Source organism: Mus musculus, chromosome 13, assembly GCF_000001635.26.
Source record: "Mus musculus strain C57BL/6J chromosome 13, GRCm38.p6 C57BL/6J".
Lineage (NCBI taxonomy): Eukaryota > Metazoa > Chordata > Mammalia > Rodentia > Muridae > Mus > Mus musculus.
The window spans coordinates 102,797,027-102,817,990 of NC_000079.6; the positions used below are offsets into that span (position 1 = coordinate 102,797,027).

Genomic DNA, 20,964 nt, shown 5'->3' on the forward strand with positions numbered 1-20,964 from the left:
AGGAAAACTCCTTCTTAGTAAACTTCCATGTTGACCTGATACCTAAGCAAGCTCAGTTTTAAAGACTAAAGCTTTAGCAGGTGGACATACATTCTGTCCCCCTGAGATCTCATGATGACGAGGAGACACATGCCCTGATTCCCTCTACTAAGAAGACCTGTTGCCCAGCTTCTGGGTGTACCATCAGCACAAGTCTAGAGTTGGCCATCTGTCCTGCAGGATAGCCTCAGCTGCAGGAGGGAACTTCCTATAGTGACTAGATCTTCCCAGGCTACTGCCGAAAAAAGACCAATGACTAACGAGCTGCAGCAAGGGTATATACAGAGGGATAAGTCTACAGGTATCCCAGCCTGCAGTGGGCTGAGGGTGATGGCCCATACTAAACTGGGACTTCTCCTCCTCCCTGGGCCTGCTTCCTCCTTTCTTTCTATTCATGAGCATCTGCGGAGCTCTCTCATAAATGTCCTAGATAAGGCCCCTGGTTGGAGATACTTCCATCTGGAAACATTACTGTGACAGCTACAGTTCAAAGCAAGGCTAGAAGCCAGCCCTATTCAGTACCTAGAGGACTGCATTTGCCAACCACAAAACTTAGACACCACAAGTCCTAAGAAGGTGCTCATCATTACGGAGAAAATAAGACTTAGATGGGAAGATGGAATAAGAAGACTACAATGGGTTTTATAATATCAAATCTGGGGAAGCTATCTTTCCATTTATTCTCCCCACACCCTTTTCAACAAACTTCTCTGTCTTTGTATGATACTATAAACTGCTCTTGCACCATGGCTAGACTTTTTTTTTATAGTCTCTATGGCTTTTATAACAATTAGTGCATTGTGAAAACTTAAAAGAAATATAATACCTCTCTATGGTTGATTAATGATGTCATCGATAGGTGGAATACCACACTTCTATTTGTGACAATTCACAAACCAGTGAGCACATACGTGCAAATTACAGATATGATTGAACACAAATAATTTCAGTAAACAGCAGTGTAGGTCAGGTCTACACACCTGAGACTCCGGGAACGTGGACGCATGGGTGTGTTTCTGCACCGGTTCTCAGTGGCGATACTTTCTGTTGTGCAGAAGTGTTTGGATAAGAAGTGTAATTCATCTGGGGTTGGCTGGTATGGTAGCTGGTGCAACTTCTCCTGGGAAGAACAGGATGACTGAAAGAAAGCAGAGGAAAGTTAGGAGACAAACTTCCAGGGACAATTCTGGAAATGAATTAGAGCATCAACCTTGGGCAATGTGGCCATTGAACGCTGGTTTCATGAGAGCAACTAAAGCCTAGGTGTAGGACATGACTTCTGAGCGTTCACCATGCCTTCTAGATGCCCCTCCATTTGACTGCAGCTTCTCAAAGACTGAGTCCTTTCTGGGTTAAAAAAAAAAAAACCAAACCTGTGAGATGGACAGAAGCTAGTTAAAACCCAAGGAAGAGACTCCTGCTGCTGTTCCCAGCAAAAAACTTTTATTTGTAAGTAAATAACACGATTATATGCTGTGAAGTCATAAAAAAGGTAATGAAACCTTCCTCAATAAAAGCACGCTGCTCTTTGATGCAAATGCCACCCATGTGTGTTATGGGCACAAGGGAAGGACAGAGAAGTATGTATCTTCCCTTTCCTTATTTGGGGGTGGGCAGGTATGGGGCAAGAATGTTCCGTCCCTTCTCCACTGAACAGTTTAAGTGGAGGTCCTGGGGCTTTATCTCTTCCTTGCTCTAAATTTACCTCTTAAAAATCATCGCTCAACATCTGGAATGTGATGGAGAAGGTGAGCATCTAAGGACAGGTGACTTTTAAACAACCTGACTTCGGGAACTGGGCAACGAAGGAATTGTTAGCTTCAAGGTTTAGTGAGTGATAAACTCAGCAAATCAATGCTAATAAAAGAGATTGAGAATTCTTGAATACATGGAAACAGGGCTAGAATAAGCACATGTTTGAAAGATACTAGTCATTTGAAAATGTCAGTTCAGGTAGAGCTTTGCATTAAACAAACAAAACAAAACAAACAAAAAAACCAACAACAAAACCCTGTGCTTACGAGAGAATGCACTTCATAAATAGTAAAGTACCGTGGTTCAGTAGTAATGGAAATTAATGACCATAGCTGAAAATATCCTACACCTTGAAATTATAAAATGCCCTGCTAAGTACATAGTAAGATAGACAGGGATTTTTATAATGTAATGAGATTATTTTATAAACCATAAAAATGAGAACACAAGAGAGAATTATGAGATAAAGCGAAGCTTTATTCGGGGTAAACAGGCACTCTTAAAAATACTTCCACTATGAGAAAAGGAAATAAAACACATGAACTAAATCAATTCAGAAAGTCTAGAAAAGAATCATAAAAATCAAGCAGGAGAGAAGCAGGGGTAACAGCAAGGACAAGGGATGTAACGGAAAACAGGAGAGATTTACACGGAGGGCTGAGGGTGTGGCTCAGTGGGAGAACACTTGATTCACACGCACCAGGGCCCGATCCCTAGCACAGGGAAAGCCAAACTTAAAACACTCACACACGTGTGCACATGCACTCGAGAGTGGGTGTGTGTGTGTGATAAACTAAAACCAGAATGTATATATACACAAACGTAAGAGAAAAAACACTACACACAAAGTGAAAAACTAAAAACAAACTACAAACACACACACACACACACACACACACACACATACACACACACCTCTACCTTATCTATACCTTCACAGGTAACTCTCTGCCCACATTTCTATCTGCAAACCCACTTCTGCATATAAGTTTCCAGCAATCATTTTGAGTAGCAAAGTTTCAACTGATGTGATAGGAAATTATGTAAAAATCGTCTATCCACTTAGTGTGAATGTTGATTCAGGTTGCTACAGAAATATTAATATCCTGGATTATGACTTGCTGGTTCTGTGACTGATGGGTTATCATGTACAGGGAACCCTGTCTTTATAAAACTGAAAGTTAATTTCCAAATGTAGCAGGCCTAGGGTTCCAAATGCATCCTGACCCATCAAGGATGCTACTTCCTTGGGAGTAATACCACAAAGCTCAGAGAAGGGCCCCTGGAGGAGGGAAGGGCTCCTGTGGTATATTTAATGTTTTTTGCTTCTAAGACATAATAAACTCTAGTTTTCAAAATGACTGTGGCCATGTAGCAAACTGCTGACCTCAACTGAATCTAAAGTAATTTTTGTGATTACAGCACATGCATTACTGGAGAATAGCGTCAGAAATTTACCTATACTTAAGATCTGGGAACGTTACAGACTGAGTGATGGGAGAGGTAGGGAGTGATGTCATCTTGGCACCAGAGAAACAAGGAGGCTTGAAGCATCTCTAGCAAGGTGTGAATGGAAATGAGCAGATCACAAAGGACCCTAGGAGATGCAGAGGGAACCTGGGAATCCACAGAAAAGCACCCAACAACTGACTCAAAACATCTCTGCCTCCAGGCTGGAGAGATGGCTCAGCAGTTAAGAGTACCCACTGCTCTTTCAGAGGTCCCAGAGTTCAACTCTTAGCAACCACATGGTGGCTCACAACCATTTGTAATAGGGGATCCGATGCCCTCTTCTGGTGTGTCTGAAGACACATATACATAAAATAAATAAATCTTAAAACAGACAAACACACACACAAACAAACAAAAAACATGCCCTCAAAGCACGGCATGTTGGACAACAGGGAAGTTTAAATTGAGTTTCATCTAAAATGAGCATTTTAGAGATCAAGTTGTGCCAGGATACAAATGGGATCATCAGGAGCAAATGCTGTCTCCACAGCCTCCCTCCTCCGTGTGTGTTTCAGACAGTCTTTTCCTATGCTGCCTAGGCTGGCTTCCTATGGACTCTCCTGCCTCAGCCTTGGAAGCAGCTAGAAGCATGGAAGTATAAATGCACCATGCCTGGCTTCCCTGTGCTTATAGGAAAGATGCCTCCACTGAGCAAAGCCTCCTTTGAGAAGAATTTCAAGACTTACCATCTGTGTTTTCCAATATACTAATTCTCATAACTTCCTATTTCTCTAAGTATGGGGTTGGTGACACTCATCACTTAACTAGTTTGCATATGACTTTTGAGTATAAATCAGATACACTCTTAAAGAATAAAGATTTATACCAAAAGCTGTTGCTGCTGCTTCTCTAAGCAATCAGACCCCAAATACATTTTCTACATCACAGTATCACCCAGATACACATCTTGTCTCTCAAGACAACCATTTTAAAAAGGATAGTTTTCATATGTATGCATAGATTCCTACTTGTTATTATTAAATGTAATATGATTTAACAGACATATGTCATATTTATGGGTATTTATAGTCTTATTTCCATTCTTTCCCTCAGCAGAAAATAATTTATCTGGCGAGAAATATATGGAAGAACATCTCCCTACTGCAATTCCACATTGCTTATTTCAAAATTAAAAATTGTGATGTGAACCGTATCTTGCAGAAGTTCTACAAATTAATTTTCACTGCAAAATTTCACACTTAAATAACTGACAATACTGAATGTTCTCTGGGAGAACAAACTAACTGTATATGACAAAATCTTTTCAATTTAGGAACATAACATTTTTAACACTTGGCAATATTGAAGTGTCTGTAATGGCCCAAAGATATAAAAACATTTACATTTCAACACACACAGGTCTGAAGTTCAGCTGACAACATAATTATCTGTGAACTTTTGTTTTTTGTTTTTTTTGTTTTTTTTTTTTTTTTTTTTTTGGTGTTTTTGAGACAGGGCTTCTCTGTGTAGCCCTGGCTGTCCTGGAACTCACTTTGTAGACCAGGCTGTCCTCGAACTCAGAAATCCACCTGCCTCTCCCTCCCAAGTGCTAGGATTAAAGGAGTGCGCCACCACTGCCCGGCTATCTGTGAACTTTTAAACTGTGTTTTAGAATGCTTCCAGTGTTTTTCTGTATATAACCTATATATATTTTCTTTTTTAAAAAAATATATAGTTTTGATTGGCTAAAGGACTAATAGTTAGTTATTAACTAAGAGTGATTCAGATTAGGAATAGGAAAGCAGAAACTTTGAGTTGCCAGCTGACATAACTGTGCCTGAGATTTGGAGGACAGGGACAGAAACCTAAACCAGAGCTTTGTAGCTGTCCCTTGTCCATCCAGACCCAAAAGTCCTTGCTTTTGGCAAAAACAAAAACTTACAGAAACTAAAATTTCATTTTGAGAGAAGAAATGGGAATTTGAGACCTATACCTGCCCACTACCTCAATCAATACATAAATGTATAAGAGAACAGCTATTAGAAACTACTGTGTGGGGGCTGCCGTGTGTGTGTGTGTGTGTGTGTGTGTGTGTGTGTGTGTGTGTGTGTGTGTGTGTGTATACGTGTGCATGCATGTGCCTACCACCTACATCAATACATAGATGTGTAAGAGAAAGGCTATTAGAAACTACTGTGTGGGGGCTGGCGAGATGGCTCAGCGGGTAAGAGCATTGACTGCTCTTCCAAAGGTCCTGAGTTCAAATCACAGCAACCACATGGTGGCTCACAACCACCTGTAGTGAGATCTGATGCCTTCTTTTGGTGTCTGAAGACAGCAAGTGTACTTATTTATAATAATAAATAAATCTTAAAAAAAAAGAAACTACCACGTGTGCATGTGTGTGAGTGAGTGAGCATGTGTGTTAGCGTGTGTGTATATATGTCTAAAAATGGGCTTGGGCTTCTTGTTTTAGACACATGAACTTTATAGAGACGTTAGCCCTCAGGTAAATCACTCACAAAGCTAAAGAAATGCCATTCACATGGTTTAAAAAGAGCGAGGACATCAGGGTCTAGACCATTTGCAGTATTGTATGGATAAAAGAACAGCCCCTCAAATAATTTTCTGTACTTTAGGTTTTGGACCTAAAAAGACGGGGGTAGGGACAGCAGTGGTGTCACAGAACACGTCACACGCATGCAACAAGCTCAACCACTTCAAGGACATAGACTAGTGCTTGTTTTATAATATTACAAAAACATAATTTAAAAAATTATTTAGACTCAATGGTCTGATTCAGTATACTCACCCTTTATAACTCATGTTAATAAAATGATGTGTGATTATTAGGAAAAAAAAAAGTTGCATCTTGTACTCTCCTGCTATTCATGACCAGGAGAGATTTATCACCTGAGTTGTTATTAACGCTGAATGAGGGCGATACACGGTGATAACGGTGCTATAGCCAAGAGCCATGGATTTAAGCTTTTAGTGTGAGGAGGCGTGTGGGTAAGGAAGTCACAGAGCCAGGAATCAGTACTGTTTATTTGTGGCTTGGTTCTAATTAAAGGGACCCAAGGGTCTAGGGAATGGCAGCACTTAAAACATTTTCAATTCCTCTGGGAGGTATCCCGTTTCAGCACACATTTTGAAAATGTATGGTCCTACATTTTCACATCTGAAATCGCCGGCAATGGCAGCTGCCATAATAATCAAGTAGAATCTCAGTGGTACTTAGTAACAATTTTATCCACTGATGACACCCAGGATGGCAGGGGTGGGCGGGGGTGGGGGAGGGGCTCCAAACGGACAGCAAACTCCCACAGCACAGCAAATGGAAAAGAGCCAGGAAAAGAGAGGGCCTCTCCCCACGCACTACTCTAAGAGATAGAAAGCGAACCCAACAGATGTTAACAATTTGATTTTAGAGGTGCCCTAGAAACCCCACATTCCACTCAAGCTTCTGCAAACACAAGCGTAAGGAGGAGGGGGCACTAGTTAGTTCATCTCACAAGTTTTAGTTTCTTATCAGTTTCAACATGCATCAGTGGCTGCACACTGAGCACAATGCTGTGGGGTGGACAGTCCGAAACAATAAACTGTGGCTTTTGACAAAATGAGGAGGGAACTGAATTAGAAAAGGCTTCACGGTTTGGGCTGCTGGATACAGGGCATCCAGACCACCTTGTTAGGCATTCATTGAATACTGTGTGACCTCTTGGGTCTTTCTAAACCACCACCTGGTTCTCAGAGCTCCGTGGTCACAGAAACTCCTCTAACTTAAACCAGGTAGGCTTGTATCTAATCTACTGAACAGTATTCAGTAACTGCTAGGCCGGGGGTTGAAATGTTATCATTATCCCCTTCCACAGACTTACTAAGTTCCTTTGTTGTTGTTGTTGTTTGTTTTTAAGTTGTTAGGGTAGAGACAAATTTATGGCTTTGTGTGAGGGAGGGCATCCTTCGAAGGAAAGAGAAAACAAAACAAACTTCTGTCTCAGCCACACACAAGAGAAGAGCGAGTCCATCAAAGTTGAACGGAGTCTTCACGCACACATCCGGTATGGAGCGCCAACACTGAATGTAGACTGTGTTGTTTTCCCCAAACTACATCAAATGGTATTAAGATGAAGGCTCTCATCCTCCAAACGTGTCATCCTGGGCCTTAGACTTTTATGCTCTGTAGTTTGGAAGCTTCCAGAAACTGTACCATTTCTACATTGTTAGGCCATTGTTTGACACATATCTTATTCGACGAGACATGTGGAATTTGCCTTTTCCTTCCCCCATCAGGAACCACCCAGAGAAAAACAGAGCATAGATTAGTTCTGTGGTTCTGAGGTGAGGAGAAAAATGAAGCACTTACGGAGACGGTGGAGCTTGGGGTATTTGTCCCATAGCCTGAGGAAGGGAGAGAAGCCAGAGACCAGCGGCGCCCATCCGTTCTGTGGATAAAGGGAGCTCGGTTAGGTCAAATGTGGAAGTGCTGATACCAGGGAACCCCAGAGAACCCCCAGGGAATTAGGTTATCTTTAATCAAATGACATAAGCATAGTCTATGAGGATGTGAGAATGCTTGGCCTGGGTTAGGGTAAACAAACATTATACAGCAGGTTGCCTTTTATTTAATAGGAATCAATACACCCAAACAAGTAGAAAGTGAATGGGTTGATCCATAGTATTGATCTCTCACTAATACACTTTGACAAAATGAATACCGGGGATAATTACAATGGTCAGACTCAGCAGATTCGAAGCAGTGCAAGCAGAAAGGGAGAGGAAATGTGTTCTGTGTGGAAAGGACAACTGCCCAGTGATCTCAACGTGGTCCCAGACTCCATCAGGGTGCAAGACCCTGGGGCACGCTCAGGGCCTTCAGGAGGTTTTTCACCTGGGATTTCTAAGCATGTAGTTTTTCTTATTGTAAACAGAGGTGGTGGGGGGCACTGGGCTCCTGGTTACGTCACACTCTGAAGTAGCAAGTAGCTTTATGGTCAGAAAGCTTGAAGCTCAGGCTTTGGAGAGTTATTGCGTTCTGACATGACCTGGCTTCATATAATGTTGGTGCAAAGGTCATCTTTGTTTGAGTCTCTGAGCCTGCAGCAAGCTCTGCCCAGTCACCCAAACGGCTGGAGGAAACCGCCTCTACTCATAATGGAAATGAACACAGAGTGAAGTCACCTGCTCCAGCCTCAGAGTCCAAGCAGCCAGGGTCCTTAAAGAGAATGGCTTTTGTCCTTGAATGGTGACTAAATGGAGTTGGACTGTGGGTTCAGTCAGGACCAATACAGGGGTCTGACGTGAAACGATGCAGTAGTTATTAGCCATGTTGCTGGGAGGGCAAGGGGCTGCCACAGAGCAAATTTCCAGGGATTTCTGTTATTCTAGAGCTTTATTCGAAATTTAAAGTAAGATCATACTGTATATGTATGTATGTATGTATGTATGTATGTATGTATGTATGATAAACTGTCAGAGGAAAAACAAAGACGTGGAAATTTTCCGAGGGGCAAAACAGAAAAACCACATTATTAAAAAGCTGCACTACAGTCTTAGAGACAGGATCATGTTGAGACGTTCTGTAATTCACACTTTTGTTCATTTACCAAGGGGGAGACAGCAACGTAGGAAGTCTAACACAGACACGCTCACAGGAAGCTGAAGTCAGGGAATTGGATAGCATCAGACGAGTTTGAGAAACCACACTTTGATGCCCATATGGAAAATGGCCACTGTAGCCTGATAGTTCAAGGCAGGTCTTCTAGGCTACGGTGGTGTCACCTCCAATAAACGCAAATGGTCCACAGAAACAAGATGGAGGCAAAGCAGACACATCACAGAGTGATTACAATGCTAAGATTTTAGTGAAATTTACCTGTCATTTCTGTGGCCATGATTGGAGTACAATTGAAATCAAGTATTTAAAAAAAGAAGAAGAAGAAGAAGCAAAATGAGATGTTTATAAATATACCAGAGAAAAGTAATTGGGGTGATTAAATCATGTGCTTGTTTAAGAACATTTTTATGTAGATGAAAATGTTGAAATTTCTAAGGAAAACAATTACAGCATGCACATAAAAGGTACAACCACCAGTTAAAGGGACACAGGCAGATCTTATATTTAGCTACCTATTAAAATATTTAAAAGCAATGCCTGAGTATTCTATCTTAACCACTTTTAATTTAACAAAGAAAGGGATATGATTTTTTTAAAAGAACTGATCAGTCCATTTCATAGCACTTATCAGAAACTAGACTCTGGAAAGAGTGAGGAACTCATTTCCCCAGCATGGGTTGTTTTGTGATTCGTTAACTCCCCTTTCCCTCAGGTACCCACAGACATATTTCAGATGGATGAGCAGTTCCAAGAGGAGACAAGTTCTTATTAATTCTGAAGTATGAATTACATTTGCTTAGTCCAGAAAACACACAACTGGAAAGATGTTTAAACAAGAGTGTGCTCAGTTCTTGGTACAGCCATCAACCAGAAATAATTCATGTCTCATAAACTTCCCTAAGTTGCCTGTGTCTGTTTACTCAAATGGAGCAAAAGGACCATTGCATTTTTCGTTGCCATGACAACCGCACATCAGAAAGTTGCTATATATGCTACATGCAGTACTGAGTGGAGACAGTGCCCCCTTCCCATGGAAGACATCACACAGGCACAACTTGGATCTGACTAACAATGCTGTCTTTTCTGTTTAGTAGTGATTCAAAGACAACGTCCTCATCTTCCCAAAGCAACAAGATTCTGAGGAGATTCTTTTCTTTCCAGGTGGAAATCTCAATGTTGCGTCAAATCAAAGAGGAAGGGAAACACCTCTGAGAATATAGGACACAAAGAGATTGGAGGTGGGTGGGGCCAACTCACAAAACATTTACTTTTGTGTAGTACACAAAAAAGCATGAATGCTCTGATTCCAGCCTGACCATTTTAATTGCATGAAGAGAAAGCAGGTTAATGTGTCCAGTATATAGTTAAGTATAAGCAATATACTATACACTGTTGGGTCAAATTCAACTGTATCAATCACCAAGTAAAATATACTCCAGAAAAAATGATCAGACTAACAGGAGGTTACCCTAGTTACTGGTATTCAAGGGACTGAAGACTTAAAGTCAGAAGGGGCAAACTTTTTCTAGAAATTTGCTTATAGAAATGTGTTCTGAGGTTTATCCAGGCGAATAACAAGTAGGCAACCAGGAGATGCTGATGGCACTAAAGGCCACTAGATTGCTAATGAAAGCAACAGCAATTTATAATGTCTCAAGGCCCTAGCTTCTGGCAAAGGTAGTGGCATCATCCCCTCCATCTTACCATCAGATAAAAATGTTAAGTGGTCCACAGCCCTGCAGGCTGGAGATTTGGGGACTGAGCATCTTTCATCCAACGTTCTTTGGACCAGAAACATTTTAGGTTTAGAATTTTTGACTTGTTTTTAAAAGGTATTTCCAAACCTACTACACATCCTTAATCTTAAATTTGAGACATTTCTAAGCATCCCACCGTTGCTCAGATCATTTCAATGGCTCTCAGTAAGTTCCAGTACGTTTGGAGATCACTGGGATGGCTCATAAATAAAAGTACTTTCCATGCAAACCTGAATACCTAAGCATGATCCTAGAAGCCACGCATCCTGTGGCACACCCGTGAACACACGTGCATGCACACATATGCATATGTATACATACAGAGAAATAGACAATAACATTAAGTAGTAGGGTTTCAAATTTGGGGCTATTTTGGATCTTGGATTTTCAGATTAGGTTTCACATGTGCTAACAATTAATAAGACGAAGTGTTTCCTTGTCTCAACATGCAATATTGTGATGATTATTTTTTTTTTCTTTTTGTAGGTTAAAACTGCCGTGGTAGGTTTACTCATAGATCTGTAGTTTACAGATACAGTGTGTGGCATCATCCTTTATATAAAAGTGGACTATTATGTTACTAGGGGTGTTAACAGGGAGAATATTGAACAAGGAAGGTCAGAGGAGATTAATAAGCCTAACCTTTGTGTCTTCACCCCAGAATGATTTCAAAGACGGAGCCCCATTTCCTCTATTATAAAATAATGAAATGTTAAGAGCCTCAAATTACTTCTTAAAGGCTCAGTGACACACAGCCAACAGGAGGCAGTGGAGACGCCAGGCAAACGGTCTGTTTCCTGAGTGAAGTCCACCTCTAAAATGGAAGGCAGTGGCAGGTGTTAGGTAGAAAGTGCTGATCTGAATTCTTACAGTGAACCCAAGGTTCTATTTACCTGAAGAAAATTTTAACACAAATCACTCAGGTTCTAATCAAAATTAATGGTTTCTGAAGAGTGTGGAAGGAGTCCCAGCTGGTAGTTCATGCAACATGAACTGAGGGTCTCCAGTGATAATCCCGTCACGGTTTATGGTTTATTTGTCAAAAATTAACATGCCTGGGAGGTTGTGCTTTTTTTTCCCCATAGCGCAGAAGCCAGATTCATCTGTCCTTCAGTCTCCCACATAATTATTAGATGCTCTTCATTTTTATAAATCTGGCAGGATTAAGGGACTGTGGCTTAGGTCATGTTTTCATACACACTGCAATGATTTGCACTTATGACTCGGGGTAGTGGGACGCACCCACACTCCATTTTGGACTACAGAGGGCACTCTGTTTATCGACCTTCAAAGTTTTTCCTCCCTACTTGGAATAGTGAACCATCAGGAACTAACAGTCACTGGGCAGACACACTTTCTGGGCCAGTTACCTTCTGCATTTCTTTTGCAGTATAATAGTTAGAAGAAAAGCTTAATTTAAAAAAAAAAAAAAGAGTTGGATCTCAGAGAAGATCCAGGTGTAGGTCTCAGCAAGCTCTTTGAGATGCTGTCTTAATCATTCTTCTAACTCAGCCCGCGTGGGATTCAGAGCGGCCTTGAGCATATGATGGGAAATGACTGCGGTAATGAGAGAACAAACATTCTCCTTGGATTGGGACTTAGTGTAGACTCTTAATCATACAGAGTTCTGGAAAATGCTGCTGGAATCTTAATTACAATACAGAGCTCTGAAACTCCTTTTCTTAGGATTTCAGAACATAAAATGGATCACACGCTGACAAGTGTGCTCATTAGTGATGTGTAGAGGAACAAAGGCATGTACTCTGAGACAGAACTATATGGTTTGGGACATGCTATCTGAATTCACGTTGGGGTATAATTAAGTCTGTGAGAAATTCTTACAAATCAATGGGACATCCAGACCATAAACTAAATTTATTCTGAATATTTGGAGACCTGAAGGGGCATTTTGCAATCTGTCTTTCCTGGGTGGAGGAAGCAAGCCACATATGTGAGAAGAGAGAAGGATGTTTGACTGAGAAAAACATACTAATTCAGAATCCAGAAGAAAGGGCTGAGGCTACAGCAAGGGGACCAGCCCGGGAAAAGCTTGGACGTTAAAGGTGTCAAGTAAGGACACTTCCTCTTAACTCAGTTCCCTAGGAGCAGAGGCATAGCGCCTAAGCATTTGCTGCCTAATTCTAAGTATAACAGTAGTAGAAGAGAGCTCCAGATATATTGGCGCACGCCTTTAATGCCAGCATCTAGAGGCAGAGGCAGGTGGATATCTGAGTTCGAGGCCAGCCTGGTCTACAGAGTGAGTTCCAGGACAGCCAGGGCTACACAAAGAAACCCTGTCTGGAAAAAAAAAAAAAAAAACAAAGTATTTCTTAGCTCTGTCATTCAATTGTTCCCAAGTTCACATCTTGTAACCCAGAGTCTCATTTTTACAAAAAGGACAACATATGACAAAAACAAAAGCTTGTACCAGGACATAGATGAATATTGCCTGCATAACAACATCTCAAAAAAAAAAAAAAAAAAAAAAAGGTCAGTAAAAATCTGTTCAGGCTGAATCATGCTTGCTCTAAAGATGGGAGAAAACCCAGAGAGAAGGACCTCCCTGCCTTCACAGGGGCTCACATTTAGCAAAGGACCAGGAGAACTCTCTAATGCTAAGACAGAAGTCATCACGAAACAGTTAAAGCCAGTGTGTTCAATGTAACAAGGTCCTTTGGTTGCAGAAGGCTTTATGTGATAATGAAAAGGCTCTCACAAGACAGAGCCCTGAAAGAGAAGGTGGGAGGAGGAAGGGGGTTGTGTGTGTGGGGGGGGGGGGGCGGGGGAGGGGGACTCGAGCAGAGACATCCCGAGGGACCACTTTATGTCCCACTCAAATGGCCATCCTTACCTCCTCGCAAATGAGAAATGGGCTGAGGCACTGGGGGAGAAATTCCTTGGACTGTCTTGAGGGCTATTTCCTGTGGAGAGAGAAAGAGAAATGAGCAACCTCATTTTGTTTTTGTACCATTATCCATATCCAGAATCTTCTTTCCAGTAATCAGTTTCTTTACAGTTCTACAAAATAGCATTTCCTCTAATAATGTTTCAGCTTTGCCTCGAGCAGGGATCTGGGAAGCAGTCGAGGTGGGGTTGGGGGTGGGGATGGGGGTGGGAGAACACCAAGTTCCAGCACAGCCTTCCAAGTGGGCCAAGCAAGGGAATACACATGGTCACCACTATAACCTAAACAGGTTGGTCTGTGGAATAATGAGCACATACACGTTCAGTGTTATATCTTCAGAAGCTAACATTTACGTGGGAGGGAAGCTCAGGCTGTCCTAGGAGGTGCATTTTATTTTGTGGCAGGCAGCCTTGATATGAAAGAAAGAGAAAAAAAAAGTCTTGAAAGGGGGAGGCTTGGATTCCAAGGCATACATTTAAAAGAGAGTTGTGTCAAGACTAATAAAATACGAAGGAGAATCCAGCCATCTGTACCTATTTCTAAAATGTCTCAGGCTCTATCTTAGCATGGCTGGAAGAACCTGGCAGGATTAACCCTCGCCAATATTGTCTTCAGCAAGCCCCATGTCTCTAAGCGGCTGGAATGTGACTGGCCAGGCAGAAGATTCTAAAAGCCATGGCCACAGGGAGATGGCAGCACTCGCCTCTCCTCGAGTCCTCCACAGGCCGAGAAGGAGCACAGGAAGGAGGGCAGCTCCCTGGGGGCTTGTTACTTTCTCCATCAGCCGGCTCAACCTGCTGCTGATCATTGACAAGGCTTGGCAGGCAGCTGGCGAGGGCAAGTTCAGGACACTCCAGACCACGCTGCTTCCCCTGCATATTTAATGAGACGCGCTGCATTGTGGGAGGACCACTTGGGAATGGAGCTGGTTTCGGGAAGGAGGTGAGAAAAGGCTGCAAAGTAGCTCTGTAGTTTCTTGAAAAGTGGAGAGATAGATCGGGGAAGATGCCCTTCATCCCCAATAGTACCACCACTGCTGTGGCACTGGCTCAGTGAGAGTGACCACTGTAGTCAGCTATAAGGAATGCCCAGCTGCGGGAGGTAAACGATTTGTTATTAGTGTGCTAAAGAAGAAACAGCCTAACACCTAAAGGACTGTAAGTTTAGTGTTACCTCGAGGACTTCTTACACTGGCTACATCTCCACTGAAATTTTTCAATTAACTTAAGGTTGCAAATTTTATAGTGTTGTCTTCAACAGATGCTATTAACTTTATGACAGCACAATCAAAGCCATTCAACGGGGAAGCGCTGAGAAGCCGTTTCTTTATAGAGAGGCAAGGAGCAGTCCCCCTGCCACAGTGAAATTTATCATGTCTTTACATCTGCTGTTCCCGGGGCCCCTGGAGGAATGGATTTTGCTTTTGCCGTCCAGTAATCCAGGATTCATTCTGTCTGTTTATCTACACAGCAAATTAACTTATTTTGATTTCTCTCAACAGCATTCATTTCCCCCACTCCTAATTTAGCGTGTGTGTCACCCTCTGCATTCTGTGAAAAAGCTCAATAATTTCAGGATGGCTAAAAGCCCTTGCTTCCTAAGGGGGTAACATAATGCGTGGAATCATTGTATAGAGGTTGGGGTTGGTTTTTTTGTTGTTACTGTTTGTTGTAAGTTTGGGAATATATTCATGTTGCTTGTACACCATGGAGAGCAAACGACCAGTAAATTATTAGTTGTAACAAAAACAGTTGCTTGCTTGAAGCCAAGACATTCTGACCACAGTCCTTTCTGCCTCATTCACAAGAAGAAAATAACACCAAGGGAACCTGGCCCGATCCCTAGCCTGTCTTCTCTGTACAGAGAACACGTAAGCTGAGGGTTCATGTGGTGAGTGGAAACAGAGAGTGCACTTTTAAACACCAAAAATGGGGGAAAAGGAGAGCCGGGAGATAAGCATAAAATGGCGGCCGCTAGGAAGCCAGTGCCATTTTCTTAAACACACATGATGATCTTCAAGCTTGAGGACAGCTAGCCAGAGACAGACTGAGAAGACTGATTTAACTCTGCCCTTCAAAGACATCCAAGCTGCCATTGCCAAAGCCTCCATTAACCATTCCTGGACTTATAGCTTCGCTCCCTGGGCTGCCTACCTAGGTATGATCGAAACTTCATTTTTTTCCCCCTCTCACTTGGTTTCACCCTGCCATAAAAGCAGACCCTAGATTCCTTTACCTTCAGCCTCAGGTCTATGGGGCCATCTGTGTATCTTAACAACTCTGCATCTCTATTTGTCCAAATGTTGGCTGAAAAGGTGAAATGAGATGTATACAGCATTCACACAGCTGTCTGTGAGTTGTTTAAGAACTAGACTGGTTTGAGAGATGGTATCAAGCATTTCTGTCAATGTGTGGACATTAACAAAAACATCATAGAGAGAACTTCAACAAACTATGATGACAATAATACACCAGTAAGTGGTGTAATGCTTTGGGATCATAGCTATACATATAGTCTATCCAGGTTTTGACAAGACTGACGTTTGCTGGGAAAAAAAATGGGGGTGGGGGCGTAGAAAGAATTGAGATGGTGTTATGTGTTGTTGTTATAACTATATTATCACTAAAGCTCTCTAAAGCATTATAAGATATCAGAAGGACAGGGACTCAATGGCAGGGCAGTTCAGCAAGCTTCAAGTAAGATGGTGGATGGGGATCTTGGGGAATCAGAAACAACTGAGAGGAAACCCACTGTACACACTAAAGTGGTCTCAAAGATAATCTCTGGCGATAGCAAACTCAGCGTGGTACAGCCAATGACCCATGAACTACATTCACCGGTGCCAGGTAGTGGGAGGCTTTGGAGATGCTTGGGTACACCGAAGGAGATGGAACTGGACCAGCACGTGCAAGGGTAAGAGAGAACTTCTGCAGTAAATCAAGAGTGATTGGTGACACATGAGAATCACGTCACGGAAAAGACAGAGCCCAGAGCTTGCCTGGTGTCGGCACTGTGGTAGACTGGAGGAACAACGTGTCGGAATGACCCACTGATAGAGAACCTTGAGGGGTAGGTGGGGCTCAGGTACCAACACAGGAAAGAGTAAATGTGCATTGTACAGATGATTATGTTATACAGTGAACAAAATTCAACTTTCTTTGGGGAGAAATGGTAAGATTAGCACGTTAGAGTTAGAGAGGTCAATTGTGGAAGGTTTTATTTTTACTTTAAACCAAAAATGTCCTACTTTTCGGTCTCTCGAGCTTCAGCAATACTATTTTGTTATACAGTGTCCTAACTCTGAATTTAGGGTAGATGGGTTCATGCCATTTATGCTCTATGAAGTCCTCTCTGTTGAACGCATGAATGGTGCTTCCTGAGAAGAGAGCAAGACAGATCGAAACTGGAGTCCTACACATGACCTTCACTCCTTGCACGCTGCCCTCTGAATTCATCCACCCATCTGCAAAGCAATACCTGAGAGACTCTGAGAGTAGAAACCCGTGCCAGTTAATTCTCTGCCCATATGTGCGGCACTTGCTTGTAACTCGCATCCTGCTGCTCCCGGGATTTGCTGGCTCTTGGATGTTTGAGAGCTCGGACACTTTATGGACTGCCAGCATCACTGCTGATGCTCCAACCCGATACAGTAAGCCTTAGCAGTGGTCAGGCCTTGGGTAGGTAATTAACACCACGATCCCCATAAGGCAGAGGGAGGCACGGCTAAGACGCAAGCAGGGTATCAGAGCTGCGGTTACCTAACGGCACGACATGGGGTGCCTCATTTTGGAGGCAGTTATTGTGAAGAAAGTGATTTCCAGATTAATTAAATTGTTTGATTGCTTTGTAATTAGGATAGAGAAGTCCTGCGTCTTCGCCACAGAGAAGCAAGCTGCAAGTCTTTTTAAAAGGCATATGCTTTACCCACTATAGATTATTAATGTGCTTTTAATAGCTATCTGTTCACAGAATGACAGTTTATGATGCCTCAGTTTTCTTTAAGGACAGAGGGAATCCAAGAATTAATGACCACTGCCATTTGAAACTCCTGGTGGATCAAAGAGCAAGTGTTTCACCCCCCACCCCCATTTGAATCCTCATTCTCATTACTTGATGATCCCCTTAAATGAGCTGTGATGTTTTGCACCATAACAATCAGTGTGGTGTTTTCTGAAGGCTTCGCCAGTCCTAAGCAACACGTGGCCACTGCTTCACAACCTTAAGACCAGACTGCACAGTGCCAAATCTAGCGTCTCCTTGCAGGAAGACTGGCTGCATAAAGTGGGGGACTTGCAAGATTTACATAGGAACCTCCAACAGAAGGAGTCCTGTGAAATCAGAGCTCAAGTCGCCAGTAAACTTCGAGTGGATCCCAGTAGTCCATAACAGGTGATGTGTAAAGGAAAGTCAGAGAGCGTCCTGTTACTTAGACACCTGTCTCCGAGACACTGGCTCCTGTCCAGATATAATTGTGGAATATTAATTAAACCTGGGCAGCTGTTTAGACTCTAAATAACCAAGGACTATCTTTGATTGGCTGACAATGGTATGCTGTGCTCACTGTGGGCCCATGGATAAAGGACACCAATATCCTTGGGTGTTCAAGGCAAGCACAGATTATTCACAATGCATTAAGGGTTTCTTATAAAGTGGGATTTCTCTGCCTAAACCTGGCGTAGCCAGAACCCACTGCCCACTGCTTGACTAAGTCAGGCAAGACATGTTTATCAATCCTCTACTTCACAGAAGGGAAGGGCATGATAAGATGTTTCTAGCTGTTCTGTAACAGCGGACTGCAAGCAGGCTAGGCAAGAGCAGGGAGATCTGATCTGTCCGGATGCTGGCCGCACAGACAAGGGAAGTACAACAGTCTGGATGCAGCGACTGCAGATCTTAGGGAGGTACTGGCTAGAAAACCACAGGATAAAGGTGGGAGATGAGCAACCAAGACTGGCTTATTATACATCTGATAGACAATCAATGCTTCAGATCATATCATCGGAGAAGCCCTTCCTTGCGGTAGATGGGATCTAACACAGAGACCCACAGCTGGACTAGATGCAAGGAGCAACAGACTTTGGGTCACTCATCCTAAATGGGATGTCTCCATGAAAGTCCTGAACTCTCAGGCTCAGGGATCACTGTGGAAAAGAAGCAGGGGTGGGGGTAGAGGGAATTATAAAAGCCAGAGGTGATAGGTAACTTCAAGGAAACAGTTTCTCCCAGATACAAAAGAAAGGATGCACACACAAACGCAAAGAGACTGTGGCAGCACACCAGAGGCTGATACTGGTTAAAGCCAGCTAGGGCTCCGGAGGGGAGATGCACTCAACTGCCACTCCTAAGCAAGAAGCTATCTGTAACCAATACTTGCTGTCAAAGAAAAATAACAGGATCTCTTCAGTGGGGTCTCAGTGGGCATAACCACACGTCAGGGTCGGCCCTGTTGCCTGGGAGCAGTTGGCCAACACTAAATGAATGAACTCATGATATCTTTGTAGGTCTTTTTGTCCCATTTTTGCTTTGTTTGGGCTTTTTTTTTTTTTTTGTCATTTTTTTTCCTCATTTTTCTGAGGGTTTTGTGTGTTTCTTGGGTTTGTGTTGTTTTGTTTTTGGTTTTACTTGTTTATTTTTCAGAGAGAAAGAGAACACAGAGTTTGGTGGATAGGGTGCTAGGGCAGATCTGGGAGGAATTATGGGAGGGGAAAACACGACCAAAGTATATTATCTGAAAACTTTTTCTTCAATAAAAACATTTAGCAGATAAAACATATTTAAGCTAAAAATAAATAAAGGCTTTAGATTCCAGGCAAATGGACAGACACTGGTATTAGCTGAGATGGGGGAGACTGAGGAAGGGCATGGTTTGGCAGCAGCAGAATTAGGAGCAAGGCGTGGATACCCAAGTTGTCTGACTTACAGTGGCAATACTTGAGACAGCTGGAAATGTATCTAAATGCCTTCATGTTCATGCGCATGTGACATTGCTCTCAAAGGTAGCAGTATCAGTGTCACCTAAACGTTTAATAACTTGGTTAGAGTTTTCTTACTATAATTGAGAGAAAGAATAACTTTTTTTCTACTTCAGGTTACACAACGCCTAGTGACTTAGTGTTGCTGACCTTCTTTGCAGACCTTCAAAGCAGCTGACAGAAAACAAAACAGAACAAAACAAAAACCACACAGAGAAGAAAACTTTGACAGCGTAAAGATGAAGATTCAGGTAATAACTGTAACTGCTCTGCCTCCTGCAGGGAGTACAGTGACTCACACATCATGTTCCATCCATGTCTTCCTCTCGCACATTCACAGTCCTAAATGCCAAATGTGCTCTAGGTCAGAGCTTCTCAACCTGTGGGCTCTGTCCCCTCTGATAAACCTCTATCTCTAAAAATATTTACATTATAATTCAGGACAGCTGGCAAAGCTAGCTAGGAAGTAGCAACAACGATAGTTTTATCATTGGATGTCACGTCTGCTCTCGACCAGCAAGAACGACATGATACAGTCGGATTCTTCTCAACAGCCTTTATTGCAGGAATGCCTCAATGCTTCTACGGGGACCCCGGGCGCCCAGGGAGCCCTGCTTATATGCACCCCAGCACAGGAGAAGGCTCCGTGGACCCCTGGGATTGGTCAGTCTGCCGGCACCCAATTGGCATGCACCCACTCGGGAGGGGTTGCCGCCAAATTCGAATTGACGCCTGCGCAGTGGTGTTGTTTATGACAACAGCAACCGGAAACCAGCGCCATCTTGGAGTTGGCTTCCCACAATTGGGGTCACCACAACATGAAGAACTGACTGTATTCCTCAAGAGAGACACAGTAGTAGGAAGGGCGAGTACCACCACTCCAGGTAAATATGGAGATGCACAATAGAGGTGTTTGACTTCTGGGTGCCTAACTTGGCTCCTGTTACACAGTAAACTTGAAACACGTTGCTTTAGTTTTCAAATTCAATTAAAGTTCTTACTGTTTAGTACACTGAGTTCCCTGTGAGAACAGAGAGCAGATGAACAAGTCACTGTGACAATAACCTATGGACAGAAGCAGGTATGAATTCTACTCATTTCAGATTACCTTGCAAAACCCATTCTGGACCTGTAGTCATTTGAAGAAAACATTTGCCTAAACCAAAGCCTTTAGATGCATTACAATTACTTAGACGAAAATCTCTCCATGATGGTAAATTACAGTAAATATACTGTTTGACAACAGACTTATGATTCTCACATACGTAATGTTTTTCAAGGAGTGAGTGATGAGGTTATAGGGTGGAAGACATGTAGGGAGTGGAAGAGAGACTCAGTATGAGGTCAACTCAGTGTCAGGAGACTCACAGATGTCTATTGTCTCTGCTTCATAAAGCTATTCCTTTGGAATTTGTGTCCTGTGTTTGAAATGCGGTGGCATTGACACGAATCCCTCGGAGAGGT

General features: G+C 42.6%; 1 protein-coding gene across 21 annotated transcripts in view; it reads right to left on the reverse strand.

Annotated features, from left to right (window-relative positions):
- Mast4 (microtubule associated serine/threonine kinase family member 4) overlaps positions 1 to 20,964 on the reverse strand; it is a 602,614-nt gene that overhangs the window by 64,541 nt on the left and 517,109 nt on the right. For 12 of the 21 annotated variants that reach the window (XM_017315531.1, XM_017315530.1, XM_017315529.1 and 9 more), the window contains 4 exons: positions 13,475 to 13,544; positions 9,125 to 9,133; positions 7,616 to 7,694; positions 1,020 to 1,177 (listed from right to left, as the gene is read on the reverse strand). In XM_017315531.1, the coding sequence (XP_017171020.1) occupies positions 1,020 to 1,177; positions 7,616 to 7,694; positions 9,125 to 9,133; positions 13,475 to 13,544 (316 nt within the window). The remainder of the gene's footprint in view (positions 1 to 1,019; positions 1,178 to 7,615; positions 7,695 to 9,124; positions 9,134 to 13,474; positions 13,545 to 20,964) is intronic. The other 9 variants (XM_017315528.1, XM_030247307.1, XM_006517705.4 and 6 more) reach the window with 1 other exon arrangement.